Genomic DNA, 21,007 nt, shown 5'->3' on the forward strand with positions numbered 1-21,007 from the left:
GGAGAAATATTTCCTTCCGGGGACCTTCCATTGTGGTGTTCCAATGGCCGCAAATTTTCTAAAGGCCTCCGAGTCCACCAGTTTATATGGCAGTAGTTGGCGGGCTAGTAGTTCTGACAAGCCAGCGGTCAGCTGTTGGGCAAGAGGGTTATCCGGCATCATCATCTTTTTTCGCTCAAACATTTGGGGCAAGGAAGCCTGCCTTTTGCCAGATGAACGCAATGACGGCACGGTGGAAGGTGGAGTGGAGGATAACTGGGAGGAGAGAGGAGATGAAGAAGAGACAGGACGGTGAGCACCGGGAGTGTGGCTTTGTGTGTTCTGATGGTGTTGCTCCCACTGGGCTCGGTGATGGGAGGCCAGGTGCCTTCTTAAGGCGGTCGTCCCTAGGTGAGTGTTGGGCTTACTGCGACTTATGTGTTGACAGCACAGGCTGCAGATGGCAACACTATTGTCAGCAGCGGACACATAAAAAAAAGCCCACACTGGGAGCGCCAGATGTGACCGTGCATGGTGGATGTTTCGTTCCAGATACATTAGCAGTCTGCTTTTTGCCTCCTGTGCACTGTAAGATCTTCCTGCTTCTCCTCCCTATCTGCTGCTCCGTCTCTCCCTCTGAACTCCCCTCTTCTTCCTCTCTTGTGGGCACCCACGTGACGTCCATTGACACGTCATCATCGGATTCGTCACCTTCACCACCACTGACATTAGAGATCTCGGCGTAGACAGCAACAGAGGGGACCACCCTCCTTGGGCTGATCTGGGTACTGTCGTCAGACTGCTGGGTGGTGAGCGTTGATACCTTCTCTTCCTGATCCGATGCCAAGAATGGCTGCGCATCGGTAAGGTCTTGGAATGTATGGGAAAATAATTCCTTTGACTTGAGCGGAGAGGATATGGTGGTGGTGGTGGTGTCTTTGGGGGTGGACACAACAGAGAGTGAAAAGGGTGCAGATAGAGATGATGAGGAGGGTGCAGAAGCGGAAAGCTGAGTGAGCCACTCAACCAAGTCTGGTGTGTCATTTGACGTAATCGCACGCACCTTCTGCAACTTCCCACTTAGGTTCCGGCCTGGTGCACCTGCCCGACCCCTACCACCCCTGCGGAATGGCCTGCCTCTTCCTCTGCCTGTCATTTTCAAAATGACCCTGTGACAAAAGTCCCTATAGAAGAGCAGTATTTGTGGAAGAAGGTATATCACACCCCTGCCTCAATCAGTTTTTTGGGGGGTAAGTGGTATATCACACCAGTAGAAATTATTTCTTTAAATAGTGTTTTTCACTCTGTGTAGATGCGGTGACGCAGAAAAACCGCAGACAATTGCTGCACTACCTAAATGCACTATATAGAACGTATATTATTGATATATAAAATCCCTGCTTCAATCAGTTTTTTTGGGGGCCAACTGGTAAATCACACCAGTAGAAATTATTTCTTCAAATAGTGTTTTTCACTCTGTGTAGATGCAGTAACGCAGCAAAACCGCAGACAAATGCTGCACTACCTAAATGCACTATATAGAACGTATATTATTGGTATACAACACCCCTGCTTCAATCAGTTTTTTTGGGGGGGGCAACTGGTAAATCACACCAGTAGAAATTATTTGTTCCAATAGCATTTGGCACTCTGTGTGGCTGCAGTATCACAGCAGAACCGCACACAACTGCTGCACAATACAATTGCACTATAATATACTTTCTATGTTAGAAAGTATATTATAAGTATATTACACCCCTCAGTATGTCACACCTATCGATAGCACACCTATACCAGTCCTTAAAAGGACTTTTGTGGCCCTATTAGCTAGCAATTTGTGTCCCTAACAGTCTGTCCCTGCTCCACACAGCAACCTCTCCCTATACTGTACCACCTGATGGATGTGTCATGGATCAAAGTTCTTCACAATGTGGCGGGCGCGAATATCGCCATATGTTCGCATGTTCGTCGAATCGGGAACAGTAGAGTTGCCCCGAACAGACCGCGATGAGAAAGACGAGGCAGAGGACCCAGACACACTGTGGCAGTATGCAGTGGAGATGGAGGCAGGGAGTTCCTCCAAATCACTTGCACAAATGGCCCTATGAATGCTCACTTGCTTGCGTAGTGACAGCCGAATTGTCACCATTCAGCAGAGGGATGACTTATGGCTCTCCACCTTGTTAGACCCTCGCTACCGGTCTAAAATGGGGGCCTTTTTTACACCCGCTGAGAGGGAGGACAAACTGAACTACTATAGAGACATCCTATGTAGTCAGTTGGCCGCTACCTATCTGCGCCATTGTCCATCCTCTCGCAGGTGTGACATGGAGGCCCTCTGCACTCACGTTCCTCTGCAATGGCTACTTTGGTAGGGTGGGGGGGTAGGAGCAGTATTAGCTTCATCAGCAGAAACTTGAGTCTAGAATCGCTGATGAGCAGCTTTCTTCACCCGCCTAGTGAAGAAACTACTCACCAGCAGCAGCAGCTAGATATGCAGCAGATCCTGAATCAACAGGTGGTGGCATACTTGGATAGCACCCTGCAACCCCACATTGAAGATCCGCTGGACTACTGGGCAGCCAAAAAGCTTTCCTGCCAGGCCAGTAGTGAGTCATCAGAGCGGGTGCTTAGTGCGGCGGGGGCAATAGTTACCCCAAGGAGAACTTGTCTGTCCACCCAAAATGTGGAGAGACTGACCTTTGTCAAGATGAATCAGGTGTGGATCGGCCAGGATTTCCACCCACCAATGCCTGATGCATCAGACTAGATCATCCATGGTGCCACACCAACACTTTGACAAAAGAGACCGATTTCTTCTGGCTACCTGCCTAAGCTACTATTCTGATGATGCCACCCGCCTGATGCCACACATCTGATGCCATGTGCTCCTTTTTTCACCCACCATCTTCAGTTGGTACTGGTATTGCCACCCACCTCCCCACTCTGTCACTGGGTTACTCTGTGGTCTCCTGATGCTGCTGCCACCTCCACACTATGTCACCTTGCCACTCTGTGGTCTCCTGATGCTGCTGCCACCTCCACACTATGTCACTGTCATGGATGAGATTTGCAGATAGCTGGAACTTATAAATAAACGAGCGACTGGCTTGATCCCAAACTATAGGTGAGCCCTAGAAAACCCTAAGAGCTCTCCCTGACTGCTATGCACATACAAGGGTCTCGATGGTAGACGATTGCATACCCACGTACCTAAGCCTGTGTGACACCTGAAAACCCTATAATAGTGAGGGGACATGACCACCGGCTCCCTTCACTTAATACGGAGGGAGTCAGGGTCACCTAGAATCAAGCCAGCAAGCAAACACAATAAAGTAAAGGACTTATCTGAGCAAACAGCAGACGCAGCCTCCAGCAGTGAACACTTCATCCAGGAAGTAGTATAAACTGCAAAGTGAGGCAGTATGGGAGGGAATATAAAGGAAGACGATTATGTCTAAATAAGTGACAAGGAGATGAGAAAGTGAAACCAAAACAAAGAACATCATACAAGAGGTAGAGAAGAACGTCTGCCAGACCTTCTCACAGAAGTGGCGGTGACAGTCACCTTGCCACTCTGTGGTCTCCTGATGCTGCTGTCACCTCCACACTATGTCACCTTGCCACTCTGTGGCCTCCTCCTGATGCTGCTGCCACCACCTCCACACTCTGTCATTGTGCCACTCTGTTGCCTCCTGATGCTGCTGCCACCTCCACACTATGTCACCTTGCCACTCTGTGGCCTCTTCCTGCCACTGCTGCCGCCACATCCACACTCTGTCATTGATTTACCCTGTGGCCTCCTCCTGATGCTGCTGCTGCCGCAACCTCCACACTCTGCTATTTTGCCACTCTGTGGCCTCCTCCTAATGCTGCTGCCACCTCCTAATTCTGTCATTGGGCCACTCTGTGGTATCCTCACTCTTGCTCCACCTACCCACTATGTCCTAGGGCCACTCTGTGGACTTCTCATGCTGCTGCTGCCACCACCTCCACATTCTGTCATTGTGCCACTCTATGGCCTCCTGATTCTGCTGCCACCTCCACACTATGTCACCTTGCCACTCTGTGGCCTCCTTCTAATGCTGATGATGTGGCTCTACTTGTATAAGCGTTTAATAGAACAGGTTCTGTAGACATCTATATGGATTCAGCTGCCAACGGAGTAAAAGGAGTGCGATTCTTCTTGACGCTAACATTGACCTGTAAGGCTAAGTTTACACTTGAGTTATTTGGTCAGTTTTGGCCTCATAACTGCCCAAATAAGTGAAGTGTGCAGTGATTCTAAGAGCGACGCCTGTCATCTGCGTGTCATACTGACTCACAGTATTGTTTCACTACCACAGCAGACTCTACCACTATAAAGGCTCTCTGCAGACAGGAAATAGACCTAATAGAGTTTTTGAGAAATTCGCTCATCTCTGTCGCTGAATGGCAATTATGACATTTTTTTTTCTTTTTTTCCCTATTAATACACCCCCCAACAAAAAGTAAAACAATGTAAAATAAACGCACGTCTAATAGGATGTATGTATATTTCCTACTAATACACCCCGTAAATGGCTGTATCACAGAACTTGCACCCCAATCACAAGCAAGGTTTGCTAGAATTAATGATGTATCATATAGTGCAAACAACCTAAAAGCAGCAGTAACTGCAATTTGGATCCCCAATTAGTGCAGCATGGTGTAATAGAATCGCTCCTATTACCCAGGCTGTACACTCTCCTATTGCACCCTGTTCTCCTTTTATAGTGTAGATGATGCCTCCCTATCCTTTTCCTACACCTTGACTAATCTTTCCCTTAACTTGTAAATTATTTTTTCCGCACAAAGAAGTCTTTCCTAGCGCCTGCTAACGTCTCTCCTTGCACTAAGCACACTGGAAAATGGCAGAATCCAAAATGGCTGAGGCTATTTATAGGGCTGTGACATCACAGTGGCTGGCTGATTGGCTGCATGCATGGCATTGTGGGTGATCCCTCGTTCCCAGAGTTCTTTGCTCCATGTCCTTATACCGCAGCAGCCATTTTAGGAAAAAATGTGATTTGTTACCACGAAGTATGAGGAAATTCGGCTTCGGTGCGAATCAAATTTTTCCTGAAATTCGGATCAAATTCCACTTCTTCAACTTTGATTCGCTCATCTCTACCAGTGACATCAGTTTTATAAGGAACAACATCACTTTTATTAGGTGTTTTCCCACAGATATATATATATTCTGAAAAAATAATAAAACATTAGCGCGAATTTACTAATCCTATGGATGGTGTAAGCTTAGATAGGCTAGACCTGCACCAGATTCATGACAGGGGCTCAGGCTAGATGATAAATGTAGTGCAGAGATAGACACTTTTCTTTGACTTTATACTAACTATAGATTGGCTTACTTTCAGACAATTTTTCACTCCAGAATTGTGGCATAATTTTGGTGCAAAATGGTGCATCTCTTAGTCTCCGTCCCCATTCACATGAATCTCCTCTCTTTCCGCTAAGCTACGTCCCCTTGATGAGCATGTCGGAAAATACTGTACAAACCATAGATGCACTTTTTAGACAGATTTTTGGAGGAGACACATTAGTAAATCTGGGCCATTGTGTGACTTAAAAACAGCAACCCAATAATCGGACATTTATAAAAAACACATGGGTTACATAGCATTTTTACAAGCCAAATAAAAACCTAACAAGCACCATGAAGCAGAATGTCTTGCAGTTTTTTTTTTAAATTTCCACTATCTATTCTTCCTTGTAAGAAGATGTCCAGTCTAAAATACATCACTTTTGCAAAATTTACTGAGGAATGGTCAGTGTTTGATTTTATTCTGAGGTTTATGTGGTTAAATTTTAGCACTATTTATGAATAGGTAAATCTCAAAAAATTAGAATATCGTGCAAAGTTAATTTATTTCAGTAATGCAACTTAAAAGGTTAAACTAATATATGAGAGACTCATTACATGCAAAGCGAGATATTGCAAGCCTTTATTTGTTAGAATTTGGATGATTATGACTTATAGCTTATGAAACCCCAAAGTCACAATTTTGAGGTCCCCTTTGCTCAGGGGGTATGGATTAATTAGCTGACTAGAGTGTGACACTTTGAGCCTAGAATATTGAACCTTTTCACAAAATTCTAATTTTAAGCTGCATTAATGCAATTCCTTTTAATTAGCATTACTGAAATAAATGGACTTTTGCACGATATTCAAATTTTTGGAGTTTCACCTGTAAGCACTATGTGAAGTCAGTTATTTCAGAGATATTTTAAAGGGTTGTCCAGGAATTAAATATTGATTACTTCTCCTCAGGATAGGTCATCAATATCAAATCGGTAGGGTTCCGAGTACTGGAACTGCCACTGACCAGCTACAGTATTAGAAAGGGCTGCAGCGCTCACTCCTCACAGCTTACCAAGCAGAGTGTTATATGACCAATGACCATGTTGTCACTGGCCTAGGAAGAGGCCACATCACTAGCTGAAACTTTGCAGTCTCTTCAAATAGCTGGTCTGCGTGGGAGCTGGGATTTCAAACCTGCACCTATCTGATATTGATGACCTATCCTGAGGATAGGTCTTCAATATTTTACTCCAGGAAAACCGCTTTAAGCTACACTAATCATCTTCTTGCAAGCAAACAGGTATGTCATTAGTTTAATTTGACTCAAATGCTTAGGCCAAACTTATCTTACCATGAAGACAATCCCTGGGGCTGTCTGCCTTGAAATTGTTTTACATTTCATCGAGTTTTTTCTCCATTCCAGTCCTCTACTGCCCTGCCTCTTTGAATTGTATACTTTTACCTGTGGCTATAGGCTATATATGCATTATATATATTAATGTTAAAGATTTTTGAATATTAAGTACTCATGATGACATGTAATAAATATAATTAACAATCTAATGTGCTGATCCATTGTGGTCCACTACGTAGAAGAAACTACACCCTCAAAAAAGGAGGATCTGAAGTTGATGTCGACAAACTCAGGCTCCCAGTCACCATTTCTTCAACTTTACTTTCTTCAATTTACAATATGGAATAATTCTTCTTTCCATTTCCAATTTCCAGTCAAGAGAATGCAAATTCCTAAGACACTTTGCTTGGTATTAAATAGCTACAGACGCTTTAATGCTACATAAAAATATGAGTTGTACATTTTGCCGTGTTGTGCATTTGCTATTGTACATGATTTATCTATGAGCACAGACGTTTCTGCAGAACTGCACTAAAATGCCACTACCTCTAACGCTGGATTCATTGGCCTATGTTATAGCCTAATTGAAGCACTGTATCATCCCCATGTATATTTCCATTATAATTAATCGGTTAAGTAATATACCTATAAACTAAGCAGGCATAAAACAAGAACTTTAATGCTGAGGATGCATGTATTTCCTGCAAGGCATATGATTTGCTTGAGAATGAGTTTGCTGGGAAGCATTTGTCTTAAATATGAATTGGCTTAAAATCTAAATAATTTCATTGCATCTTGTAGGCCTTCCTCAAAACTGTGGAAGAAGTTCTTTCTTTCCCTACCTGGAGTGATACACCAACAGTAAGTATAACAGTGTTGTATCATTTAGCGCTATAGGTAAGTCACTATGATCACGCCAGCCCACTGCATTCCATTTATCATCCACCATCTGCCAGAAAACTGGTTTAAAAAATATATTTTATGAGCATGTGGCATTTTTCTGCCATTTTAACCATTTGCATAAAAGTGTGGAGGTAGCCATTTATTATTATATAATCATTTATTCCAGTTTTCTGCCATAAATGTTGACTGAAATCTACACCAGCTACAAGTTGGTGAAGGTGCCATTCTAGGTTTTGGGGACTACAATATCCCCTTATGGAGAGTGTCTTTAGGTGCATAGACTGCAGAGAATGGGTGTGCTCAAAGGGGTTGGCCACCTTCTGGTTACTGGTGATCAATGTATTTTATATATTTCATAAGGTATGCCTCTTGTTTGCCCAATTCATTTCTACTTAGAAGGTGCATGGAACAGTATAAATGGACTATGATAAATGCTGCCTTCATGTATTTTAATTTTTTTTTTACTTTTGTAGTTTTAGTGGTGTTATTTGTAAATGTATTTCTAGTGCATTTGTAACAGTAAAAACTCCAGATGCTAGCCAAAGGTCTATGGGAAATATGAAATGCAGGTTGTTTTTTTGTCTTTTCTGTATGCTGTCGCTCTGGAGCTTTTTTCAGATGTTCCCTATAGGGAATAAAACACCGGTAAAAATGTAGTTCATATACAGGGAATACAATGTGAGAAGAAATGTCACAAAAACTGCAATTAGAAACTCAGGAGCCCTAAAAAAAAATACTTTTTTTTCTGCTGGTAAATAAGCACAAGACAAAATTTATGGCTGGTGTTTTTTTCTGGTGTTTTCAGTTTTTTGGTGGTTGGCTTTTTTGCAACTTTTTTTTAGGTTTTTTCTTTTTTTTTTTTTTACTTTAGCTCCATATATTACGGTATGTTGAAATTCTGGAACATATAATAAAACCAGGAATAACAGTTTTTTTTTGTTTTGTAGTGGCATTTCTTTTCTCATTGTGGTGCGATTTTTTTGGGGGAGTTAATTGCAATTCTTTGAATTCACAGCATAATCTGGGGGTGATGCAAAAAAATAAAAAGTTGTGTGACTTAAAAACAACGCCCCTAAAAATGTTTGTAAAAAATGGCAGAATTCTTGGTGTTCTTTTACAAGTTCAAAAAGGCTATGAAAAGACGGTGTGGCAGAGATAAGATGTTTTTTTTTTTTTTACAGTTATATATGAAACATAGAAACATGATGTATTGTTGCTTCTATATTTCAGTAAAGACCATATTTTATTCATAAGAGCAGCTTAACAGGTCTTTTCATCTACTTCAGATTTGCTCTCCCACTCTGTTGAGCCCACCCATAAATATCCTTTGGTAGTGTTATTACAGATGGGTTACCACAGATGGGTTTAACATCTCCTTCTTTAATATTTTGGGTGGGATAGTTAGGTCCAAAGCAACAATGAATCCATTTGTATCTAACAACATTTTAACACTCAATGATCTTGGCAAAAGTCCAGGCCTTAAGATTGTGAGTACAAAAGACTGCAATAGGTTTTTCTTGGCAAGATGTAACAGATTGCAGTAGAAGTTGTAACAGATACGTTCAGAAACATGGTTAATTTCACCTTCACCTATCAGCCAAATACATATGAAAAATATAATATATCCCATATTCATAGTTACGTAAAATAACATAACATCATGCAATTGTATGGCCTGTCTCATTAAAAGCATCGCTGACGGTAATGATAGCATAGGTCAAAGGTCCGAATCTATCAAGATATATGAAACCTGCCTCAGAGCTTCTATCCTATAATAAGAAAACCTAAGGCCCAGGTCACATTTACCCAGAACGGATGATGATAAAATATGCAGTAATGTGGAGTTATGATGTGCTAAAATTGCTGCCAGCTTTGAACTGTCTGAAACATTTAAGGAATTTTGCAGGGGTGTCAGTTTAGGGTTGAATCACCATAGATCTTTCATAATGTTATCAGGCTGGCCGGTGTAGAAATAGTAAGATCTTATTACTGTTTGATTGACATATTCTCCCCTCGAATCTCTGACATTCGGCTTTCACTTTTCCAGAATGGCTTACTTAAACTGAAATTCTGCTTAAAACTAGCATGTAAATGGATTTACGTCTTTAGGAACCAGACCTCTTTGAAAAGGAGGAAAACGAAAGTGTCTGACAATAAAACAATGCAAGAAAACACATACTTAAATGGAATTTTACTGTGTTTTTGCAGGTTTATCCTGCTGTTGGAGGACTCATTGATACCGTTGATAAAGTCATGGGGCATATGGCAATAAACCTCCTGGAAAACCCATCTATGATTGTTACGCTGGAAGGCAGATCTTCCGTAGCAGGTAAATGTCAGTTTCTATGTTACTTGTAGGGCTTATGCAGGTGTTTAAAATCGATTGCCTATCCTTGGGCCAGGCCATAAATATTAGATTGGTGGGGCCAGACTCTTAGAAACCACTCCGTCAGCTGGTTGAAGGGGCTGCTTCATTGCTTAAATTGCTGTGTAGTGCATACCACCATGCTTTTAGCAGCGGCTGTGCTTGGTATTGTAGCATTGGTTGGAGCAAAGTTACAACACCAAGCCCAGCTGCTACTAAAAGCATGGTGGTATGTACTACAGAGCAACGTGAAGAGTGAAGAGGCCACCACACCACAGAATTGGACCACCAACTAGCTAGTGTTGAACGCCTTAACAAAGAATAGACCATCGATATTAAACTCCTAGATAGCCCTTTTAATAATAGTAAAATATTAGTCCCTTAGGATTTACAGTGTACTTTAGGCATATACACCTGGAAATGCTCCCGACATATACACTAAAGTATTCGTAGCCTACAACAGACCAGATGTACTGTACTGTGTTCCGCAATGCCCAAATACTTTCTATTACATATTTTGTCCTCTAGAGCTGCATTCACTATTTTGCAGGCTTCAGAGCTGAAAATTCCCAGCATTTTAATGTGTAGAGTCCATCAATGTGTATGTTCAAAAGCTACTTAAAGTGGCGTATTTCTTAATAGGGTACATTTGCGTGCAACATATTTGTCGCAGAAAGATCTGCACTTGAAGAATCCATGTAAATCTATAGTATTTTTATGGAGTGAGAAGAACTGTATAGTTGCAAAAATATCTGCAGCAAATCTGCCATGTGTGAATGTGCCCTGAAGCTTCGCCACTGCAAAAATATTTGCTTTATAAACAAGACTCGGAGAAGGCTGCTGTGTACACTTGTTTGATCCTGTTTTACCACAAGATTTTCCGTTATGCTCCTTTCACTATAATAAATGTTTCATGTAAGGTTATATATGGAAATATTCCAGTACATGGATATAAACATTTCCTTTGAAGTGTAATATATATCCAAAGTGATGTTTGACGTACAGACAACAGGCATGGATGTCCGTGTCATTTACTGTTCTGCCGATGTGTGGGAAAATACAGAAGCTGGGAGATAAAATGGCTTATGGATAGAAGAATGGATGGAAAGCCGTCTAGGTGCTATTATGGGCTGTCTGAAAGTTACAGTAGTAGCAGAACTATTTGTACTTTCATATACACCAATGGCGAAACATTATTAGCTGTAACTGAACTGCCATCTTAGCGAATAATTAGTGGTATAAGCCGGTGGATCTCTTCATGCACCAGGCACAGGCAAGGAAAATTGCCCAAAAGTAAGAAGAACATTTTCTACCAATGTATTCTGCCTGCAGGACCAGAATGTCTTTGTATGAATGTGCATCACATAAAATGAAGTGAAGTAAGCTTTGTTGGAGGTTCTGCTGTTTCTTGGTTCTAGGTACACGTGTGTGTGATGCGGACAACATTAATTCTTTTATTCTTTCCTGATAGGAACATGCTTTGTAGGTCAGAACACTGCTGTACAATAGAGTTCTTATAAAAGTTTCTTATGCCAGGTTAGAGAGGTGCAATTGTTCTAAATAATAAGGTTAATAGTGTAATGTCAAAAAGTAATCGGAGACATTTTCTCCACATTAAATCATTTTTCCACTTATTAGAGCAGTTTAGATGTGATTGATGGTCAGTGTTTTTTTTTTAATCCTTTTTAGATTATGCCATGGTGAAGGTGCCACAGACGTTAAGCCTATCCCACTACCGCTTTCCATCTGCAGGACAGTCATACATCTCTGTTCCGGGAGAAGCATTTATGAGCAAATGTAAGTTCAGCTTTCCCTGTTAATGTCTGTACTAGTTATAGTAAAGAAAAAGATTGCTAAATAATAAATGGGAATCCGTTTTTCAGGAACTGTGATCTGCTGGTAAGTGGAGCCTTTATGAGTGATTTACTCATCATATTTAGGTTCTATTCCAGTGAACAACTTGATAAGTTTGTGTTACGGTACCTCTTCAATGACAAGCAAACTGTGGAGCCTATATTCGTATCCCATGGGCAGTACCAGGGGCCTTAATTGTAGACATCAATGGATGTTTAAGGAGAATTTCTCATGAATGTATTCAGTGTGGGAAATACTCCCACCTCCCACAGGTGGGGCGACCCGCAACCAGACGGTTGCCATTTAACATGAGCGTATTTAGTGCGGGAAATACGCTCTGTGCGTCAGCAGTATTTTCCAGACTGAGCACTGGTTCTGTGACAAGAACTCACAACATCATCATGGTTTATAATGCTTTTTGTTTGGCATTACTGAATTGTACTCCGTACAGCTGAGGTAGCCCACAGCATTAAAAATTTATTATGACCTTGTGTAACAGGAGCAGTGTTCAGTCTCGGAAACACTGCTGTCACATAGAGCGCATTTCCCGCTCTGAATATGCTCATGGGGTACGGACAAACAGTCTGGTTGCAGGCTGCCCCCACTTGTGGGAGTTGGTGGGCGCATGTGTCGTGTGTGGCCGATGGCACTGTGACCAGACCATTTCTCCATACTCAAAAGCCTGTGTCCATACTAAAGGTATACTATAAATCATCTTAAAGAGAACCTGCCACCACAAAATACAATGCAATCTGCAGGCAGCATGTTTTAGAACAGGACGAGCTGAGCAGAGTGATGTTGTGGGAAAAGATTTAGTAAAACTTCTAATTTATACATTTATGTCTCCGTTTTTTCTGAACTAAGACGGCCCCTGTATACAGCTATCAGTGACTGACAGCTATCTCTGTATGCAATTCCTAAGAAACCCACACCACAAAGGGGTGAGCCTCCATCCTACATATTTCCTACATGTAAAATATAGTAGTTGAATAAAGCACAGTCCTTCCCATTCACTTTTCTGTCGTTTTCTATATAAAACCCTTCAACTACATCCAAAGCTAAATTGAAGATCAAGTAGGGGCTTTGAATAAATCTTTTATATAGTGCTGAGAAATGTAAAGTAGTCTATATGCAGCGGGCACAGCTGAAAGATGAACTTTTAAAACAATCTTTTTCAAGTGTTATAAATGGCTCCTTTTTATACCTTCCATTACTTCTTTAAGTGTGGACTTCATTTTATTGGAAATGAGAACGGAATAGTTCTCTTAGTATATATTCTTTTCATTTTATTTTATTTTTGGTATTCTGTACATTTTCAGTAAAACACAAATTGTCAGTCTAGTAGCTTAAAAAATGGTCCTACTTCATGTTACCATACATAATGTGATGATGTGTTACTTCCCAGCAGTGAAAAGGCAATTTCAATAATTTATATCTTCTTGAGCCTTAGAACTTGATATATCTTTTGCGAGCCTAACCTTTTCTTCATCAGAAGGGCGATGAATTTGTTGAGGGAAAAGTTGACTCTTTTTCCACTTTCCTTTTAAATCACCGTGCCTTGTAGGGCACAGTAGCAGTGATGTATTTTAAATAGGGTGCCATTATGTTTGCATTTTGTGCTATCTGTCCCTGATTTATGATAGTTCTCTCACACTTAATGTGAACCTAAAGCCTGCCATCCCAAAATCACGACAGCTTCTGTGTAGAAGTCAATGAATAGATTAGTTAGTGGTGCAAGGGGACTCATGATGCATGGCTCCTATTCAGTTGTGCTATTAATTTATAGGGATGCATGTGTAGATTTCAATAACAGCATGTTTTGCTAATCAGAAACTTGCACTATACTTTAGCAATCAGTATAATAATATGTGAACCCCCATGACGATAAAACCAGGGGCTGGGTAAAGAACTGCACACAGAGGTGAAACTTGAATCTACAGGGCCCTAATCTATACCATCTATACCAGGGTCCCTATCTATCATGTGCTCTTTATAATACTAGGGTTCACTGAGCCCCCTATGTCATCAGGACACAGGTGCAACTGCCACCTCTGTATCCTACAGCTACGTCACATGGGTTTACAGTATAAAAAGATTAGAAAACACAAAATAATGTATAGGGTTAAAGATGGGTGGCTGGTCTGGCTGACAAATAATAACTTTAACATTTTTTATGTCTATATACACATGGTACAGTTGATATTATTAAGCCAATGCAGTCATGAAACATAGGCGTCAGGAACTTGAGACCTATGGTAGTAAGGTAAATATTATTGGCTGGGTTGAGTACAGAAACACTATTGAGTACAGCATTAGGCATTGAGAATAAGTGTATATTAATTTCCAGATTGATAAGCAATTGGGAAATAAGCCAAAGAATTGATTATAAACGTATCTATATAGCTGCCCACAATTTGCAGAATCTTGTACAAGATTCTTACACAATCAGCCTTGTCAAAATCCTACAGTCCACATAGGGGTTAATCTGCTGCTGATCTGCTATATCATCTGCTGTGAGGTTGTGGGGCTTAGCGAAGAGAATTGTGTTTAATAATCTTTTTGTCCTACTGCAAACCAGACAGAAAGGGGATGGGGGCTGCTGCTCCAGCCAGTTGTCCTGTGGCCAGACACAAAAGGCTGAGGAGTAGAGGGGTGTTAAGAGACGTGGGTGAGCAGCTAAAGGCTCTTTCTAGGGTCTCGAATTCCCCCCCCCCTTCCCCCAAACACCCACACACCAAAGACAAATATTTTCCTTGCTGGGTGGATGTTTCCTCTAATTGTGAACATTCTTTTTCATCAACTTCTCTGTTCGGCTCAGACCAGCATGATGACTTTTATTAGAAATAATAGAGCTAAAACAGATAATGCCCCCCTTTTAATAATAATTATTGCAACCTAGTACACTCAAAAATAATTGTGCCCAGCAAATAGTAGCATCCCCTCAAAATAATTCTTCCAAGCTGACAGTGTCCCTACCAATAATAATGCTCATTAAGTGCCCTTAAAAGTCAATGTCCCCAAAAGTATTAGTGCCCAAGATGTGCTTCCAAAACTTATTATGCAAAGCAGAGTGCCCCCAATGGTAATAATGCCCACCCAGTAAACCAAGCAGAGTGCCCTCAGCAGTTATAGTGCTCCTTTATAGTACCTTCAAAAGTTACTGTGCCAGGGTACCCTCATAGTAATAGTGCTCCCAAAAGTCCCACCAATAGTAAGTAATAGTACAGTAATATATAAAGTAGTACTTCTGCTGAGCCCAGTTTACTAACTGTATATCTGTATACTCAACCCCATTCCCCGCTATGTGCACACGGACTGGCGTTGGAATGCATTGAGAGTAGTCCTGACTGCACACATCATGGATAGGATTCCAGGAGGACTTCTGTCTATGCATTCCATGGCTGGCTACTGGGGCACAGCTGGGAATGGGGAAGAGTATCGGCCAATAATTTACTGATCTGGAATTATTGACAATAGTACTATTCATTTATTACTGTACTTAAAAGCTACCGTTTCCGGAGGTGACAGATTACCTTTAAGGTGCTGTTAATTTTTGGGGAGAGGAGCCTCGAAGATAAATCCTGGGATTGCGTGTTCCAATAGGTAGATAAATTACATCTGCTGGGAAATAGATCATGGCCCATATTTACTGACTTACATCATTTTGCCAGTTGAAATAGTTGGAGTGAGGTGTTAGAATTATTAAAAGACGCATAAGGCATGACCCCTGATAAGTTTGTCACATTTGACCTCTACTTCTAGTCGTACAGCTAAAATCATTCTTGTTGGATACCATGTCCACTTTTCTTCTCACTTTCTACACTGAGACTTTAAAAAAGTTGAATTTTATTGCCACATTGCTGAAAATGGTCCAATGTCTACTGAGAGCTTCTGTTTTGAAAAGCGACCACTCTCAAGCAGTTCTGTACTCTTTGCAGCGATGTGAGCTTGCAGCTATAGTTTGGTGCTTTTCCTTCAGTCAATATCTGAGAATCACTTATCGCTACCCCATGCTGTTCATAAATAATTTCTCATTTTGTGCCTCTACTATAGAGTTCATTCAAAATATCACATTCTTTCAGAAGAAATAATCATCTGTCCCCATTGCCTTTCTGTCTCTGTGGAAAGCAATTTTTCTCATTTTATGAATCCTTCCCATTTGTTGCCCTCTTTTAGATGTAAAGAGAGTGCCTCTTGTCCTGATGTATTTTATTCTTGTGACGCTTGTAACATCCTTCAGTCTGACCGGGCAGTTCTCAATGAGGAATGCTGGTGGAGAAGCTACAGGAGAAAAGCATTACTAAAATGCTAGCATTGCAGGGAGCCTAAATTTCACAATGCAGTGGCATCAATTATGACGAGGATGTGATGTGTTGACAAGAGAATGTTTTTAAATGAGTAGAATATTTCTTTGTTAGGTGAGACTTGTGTGTAATGTGTCTTCTTTTTACCTCTAGGTGAGACTTGTGTGTAATGTGTCTTCTTTTTACCTCTGTTTATTTAAGCTCGAACGACCATTGTTGGATTGCTGTACCACACTATGCATCGCCACTACAGGCAGATTAAACCGAGTGACACCAGGTATGTGTACAATCCTTTATGAGAATGTGGGGAAATCCTACTACAGGTCTTTTTTTTTTATCATATTGCCTCCTATATGTCTTCCACTGAAATAGAAGAAACCAACAGAACACAGAAAAATTGTACCAGTGGCTTCAATTGCAATCCAGTCATCAATCCAATTTCTTTTTGTTTCTTGCCAACAACTTGTAAATGAGGATTAGGTAGTAGATTGCATTAGATGACATCCAGTGTGATCGGTTGATTAAAAAATATAATAAAATGAAAGCAAAAACTTTCACAGCTACATACAAATATAAAGGAGAGTACCTCCTTATTTTTTTAGTATGAGACAACTGGAATTTCTGGAAGAAATTTTGAAAACTTGGATTTACCTAGATGGAAACAGGAGAATTACAGGTTCTTCTCTCCTTCTCCCTTAGGCTACTTTCATACTAGCGTTTTTGCTAGATCCGGCAGGGTTCAGCAGAAATGCTTCAGTTACTGATAATACAACCATCTGCATCCGTAATGAACTGATCCGGTTGAATTATCTTTAACATACCCAAGACGGATTCGTCATGAACTCCATTGTCTTGCTCAGCATCCCAGCATGCTGCGGTTTGCTCTCCGGTATTAGAACGGAAAGGAATGCATTTTGGAGCATTCTGTTCTGTTCAGTTACATTTTGTCCCCATTGACAATGAATGGGAACAAAACGGAAGCGTTTTTTTCCGGTATTGAGACCCTATGACGGATCTCAATACTGGAAAATATTAACCCTAGTGTGAAAGTTGCCTTAAGCAGCTAATTGGTGGGGGGTGCTGGGAGCCCCGCTGATCTGATATTCATAATCTACCCTTGGCATACTTAGGCTAATATATGACCTAATAAATTCCACAACATTGTCATTAAATTAGCTTTCTTTATTTCCTGGGAGAGGGAACAAGAACTCACCTTCTCCATTTTAGAATGGTGCAAGGTATCCACTTTCATAGTATAACCATTTAAAGGGTATCCTATGATTAATGTAAAAAATGAAAATCAGAGATCATCAGGACATTTTCTTTCTAACAAAGCTAGAACCAGCCATGTACATCAGTGTATCCACAGATCTCCCCATTCATTGCTCCAATTGCTCTACTAGATTTATATCAAGCTGGCAGCTCAAGGGGAGTGTCCTTTCTGTTGAATTTCTGGGGCCGTAAGCATGCTCTCCCTATCACAGCTCAGGAGGCAGTTGAAGGATAAAAAACGGAGCATTATGTTATGTGGATTACAGTACTTAATGTGATGAGTATTTCCTCTACAAAGACAAAGTTATATGCTTTAGTACAATCTTACTACACAATGTAAAAGTGGAATGTAAGGACACTCAAGGTACACACACAAGCCATGTGGAAATTACAGCATTTGGTTACACCTATGGAGCTGTACATGCCTACGAAGCTTCACTTTAATGAATGGGGCTGTTTTGGAGATCCATATCTTTCCTATCCCAGAACATGACTGAAATGTGCTGTCCTGAGCTGTCTAGGAGTTCCCCATTGATATCTATCGATTAATTTGCTTATGTACTGAACAAGGCTTACCTCTTTTCAATATTTCTGTATTATACTTCCTCATACTTCAGTGGCTGTTTTGGCTGTGCTGATACAATAATAACTTCCATGTTCTTATTTCAAAATTCCTAATGAATTTTCCAGCTTCTTTAGACTCAAGTACGTCAGAGAGCGGCAGGGGTGGTACTTGTTCCCACTGAATAGATCCAGTGGCATATAGAGTCTTACTTCAGGCAATGCTGTCACATTGAGGAGTGGGGGAAAACTTGTGGGGCAGGCCGACAAGCAACTAGGCCAGAGGCTGGGATAAGGGAAAAGGTAACCTCCTATTGCTTCCCCAAACCTTGCCCTAACTCCTACCCATATGAGCAGACCTGGATGGTAGGATGGCTCATACCCAGGAACCTAGAACCCTGAGTCGCCCTGATAATCCCTCAAAAATAGGGAAAGGGCTAAGACGACCTGTTCTTCCATTACACAAAACACCTACCCATACAAACAACACCACACATAAAGAAGGGTAGAGAAGGGAAGGAGACACATTGCTGAGACCTTGATGTTCCACAAGGTGGCCCTCAAGCACTGGGTAGATGGAATAAACATAGAAACATAGAATGTGTCGGCAGATAAGAACCATTTGGCCCATCTAGTTTGCCCAATATACTGAGTACTATGGATAGCCCCTGGCCCTATCTTATATGAAGGATGGCCTTATGCCTATCCCATGCATGCTTAAACTCCTTCACTGTATTTGCAGCTACCACGTCTGCAGGAAGGCTATTCCATGCATCCACTACTCTCTCAGTAAACTAATACTTCCTGATATTACTTTTAAACCTTTGCCCCTCTAATTTAAAACTATGTCCTCTTGTAGCAGTTTTTCTTCTTTTAAATATTCTCTCCTCTTTTACCTTGTTGATTCCCTTTATGTTTTCTATTGCCTGATCTGAAAGATGACTACAGTATCTAGAACTATATCCCAGAAAGGTAAACATTCCTCACGGGTGGATAGGAGGAATTAGAAATGAATGACTTTCTTAAAATTTGCTCTTGGTGTTTCTGTTCTGTCTAAAGAATCCAAATTTTTGGGAAAATTGTACTTAAAAGGTGTAAATTTGTATAGAGGTAGAACCAATAAGAGACTATTGGTTACTATGCAGGTTTTGAGTGAAAAAAATGAGAATATACATTTTCATTTTTTAACAAGACGTCCATTTTTAAGCTTTTCTTTCTATCCATAATCCTGCATGACAAATGCATTTAAACTGTCATATTTATTTTTGGAACTTTTTTTACTGGCATTTAAAGCTCAAATTATATGCCATTTTATATGATTCCTAGTTTCATGTTCCCAATAAATGCAGAGAAGCTAAACACATTTAAATCCTGTTCTATCGTCTAAAATTATAGTACTGTTGCCTGTATCTGCTTGTCTAAAATATAGCGGGTATCTAATAAAATACTAATGTACGGTAGAAAAACTGATTATTTTTTATGCCTAGAAACTGGTTTATGTTTTAGCACAAAAAGTATCAGTGAGAATACAGCCGATACACAATCCAAAATTATTGGTTATAAAAACAACCACATTAAAAAATTCTAGGACCAAAGTCATATACATAACAACCTGTTAAGAACAAATGAAACAACAAAGTCAAGAACATAAAAATCCAAATTACAGTGAATTGTACAATGTTTAGTTGACAATCCTGCCCATACTCCCCATTATATGGCCTCTTTTGTCAGTAGCAATATGGTTGTTTTCATTAATAACAAATCCATAAGGATCAGGCACTTTGTCAAACTTTTTGTGGAACCTACTGTACAGATTTGATCTGAGCTATCGCCTCATGTCAACTGACAGTCACATATTCCTTCTAACCCTGGTTCCAGTTTTTTTTTAGTAATGCTACTGTTTGACATTCTTGGTGTCAGGAATGCAACTGCCAACTGGTGAGGAAGCACTTGCAGGTGGCTTAAAAGATTTTGTGTACAGTTTTGTCACATTTTGGAGCTAAATGTCCCATGTCAATATTTTAACCTTTTTATCAACGTGTCCATTAAGGGGGAATGGAAATGTGGCCTAAATGGGGACTTTTGAGCCAATATGCAACAAATTTCTGGTGTAAAAATCTGAAAGAAAGTAAAACAACTAAACATTGTCTTAAAGGGGTTGTCTCATCATGAAAAATGGGGGCAGATCGCTAGGATATGCCCCCATTGTCTTATAGGTGTGCGTCCCACCGCTGGGACACGCACCTATATCGAGAACGGAGCCCTGCAAGGAGGTGGCTGGAGGACTCCGGTCCGGCCACCAGCAAGCCGTCTCCCCATAGAAGCGAATAGGAGCGTACCGCGCATGCGTAGCCCCCACTCCCATTCATTTCTATGGGTCCCACGGAAATAGCTGAGCCAGCGCTCGGCTATTTTCGCCAGCCCCATAGAAAATGAATGGAGAGTGGCTGTGCCCATCACTTGCGGTGCTCCGTTCTCGATATAGGTGCGGATCCCAGTGGTGGTACTGGTGCACCTAAATTTAGGAGCATGCACCCTCAACACTGGGGAGTGGTAGAGACTTAGGGGGTTATTTACTAAACTGAAATATACCTAAATTAGGCGTATCTCAGATGCAGATGGTGGCACAATGGTTAGTTGCGCCACTATCTGCAATTTCTCCCCGCTCACGCCAATTCTAAAATTGTGGGCGTGGCGTGGACGGGGGACGGGCTGGCAGGACCGTGTTATTTATCATTTTCTAAGCCTGTATTAGGTGTAGAAAATGATCTAAATGTAAGACAGCTCGGAAGCTGTCTTACATTTAGAACTGGCTATGGATGTGCCGAAGTTATGGAGAGGCAAATTCACTAGCATTTACGCCAGTTTCCTGATGTAAATGACAATCGAAATCTAGGGGCAAGGACTGTGCCAGGTGAAGGTCTTGTCATAATTTGAGTGATCCTCCAGCAGCACAGTGGATATCCAAGACCAGCGTAAATCACTTGTCTTTAATGACCCCCTCTCTGTCTAGATGTCTACCCTGCCAAACTCACATCAAATCCCGGCTTCTGACATTAAATTTAAAAAACGAA

At 41.1% G+C, this 21,007-nt stretch overlaps 1 protein-coding gene across 2 annotated transcripts in view; it reads left to right on the plus strand.

Moving 5' to 3' along the window:
- The window catches only part of ADGRD1 (adhesion G protein-coupled receptor D1), a 957,528-nt gene that overhangs the window by 145,753 nt on the left and 790,768 nt on the right, over positions 1 to 21,007 (plus strand). For both annotated transcript variants that reach the window (XM_040416257.1, XM_040416258.1), the window contains 4 exons: positions 7,476 to 7,535; positions 9,786 to 9,906; positions 11,632 to 11,739; positions 16,302 to 16,377. In XM_040416257.1, coding sequence (XP_040272191.1) covers positions 7,476 to 7,535; positions 9,786 to 9,906; positions 11,632 to 11,739; positions 16,302 to 16,377 — 365 coding nt within the window. The remainder of the gene's footprint in view (positions 1 to 7,475; positions 7,536 to 9,785; positions 9,907 to 11,631; positions 11,740 to 16,301; positions 16,378 to 21,007) is intronic.

This window comes from Bufo bufo, chromosome 2 (genome assembly GCF_905171765.1).
Source record: "Bufo bufo chromosome 2, aBufBuf1.1, whole genome shotgun sequence".
Lineage (NCBI taxonomy): Eukaryota > Metazoa > Chordata > Amphibia > Anura > Bufonidae > Bufo > Bufo bufo.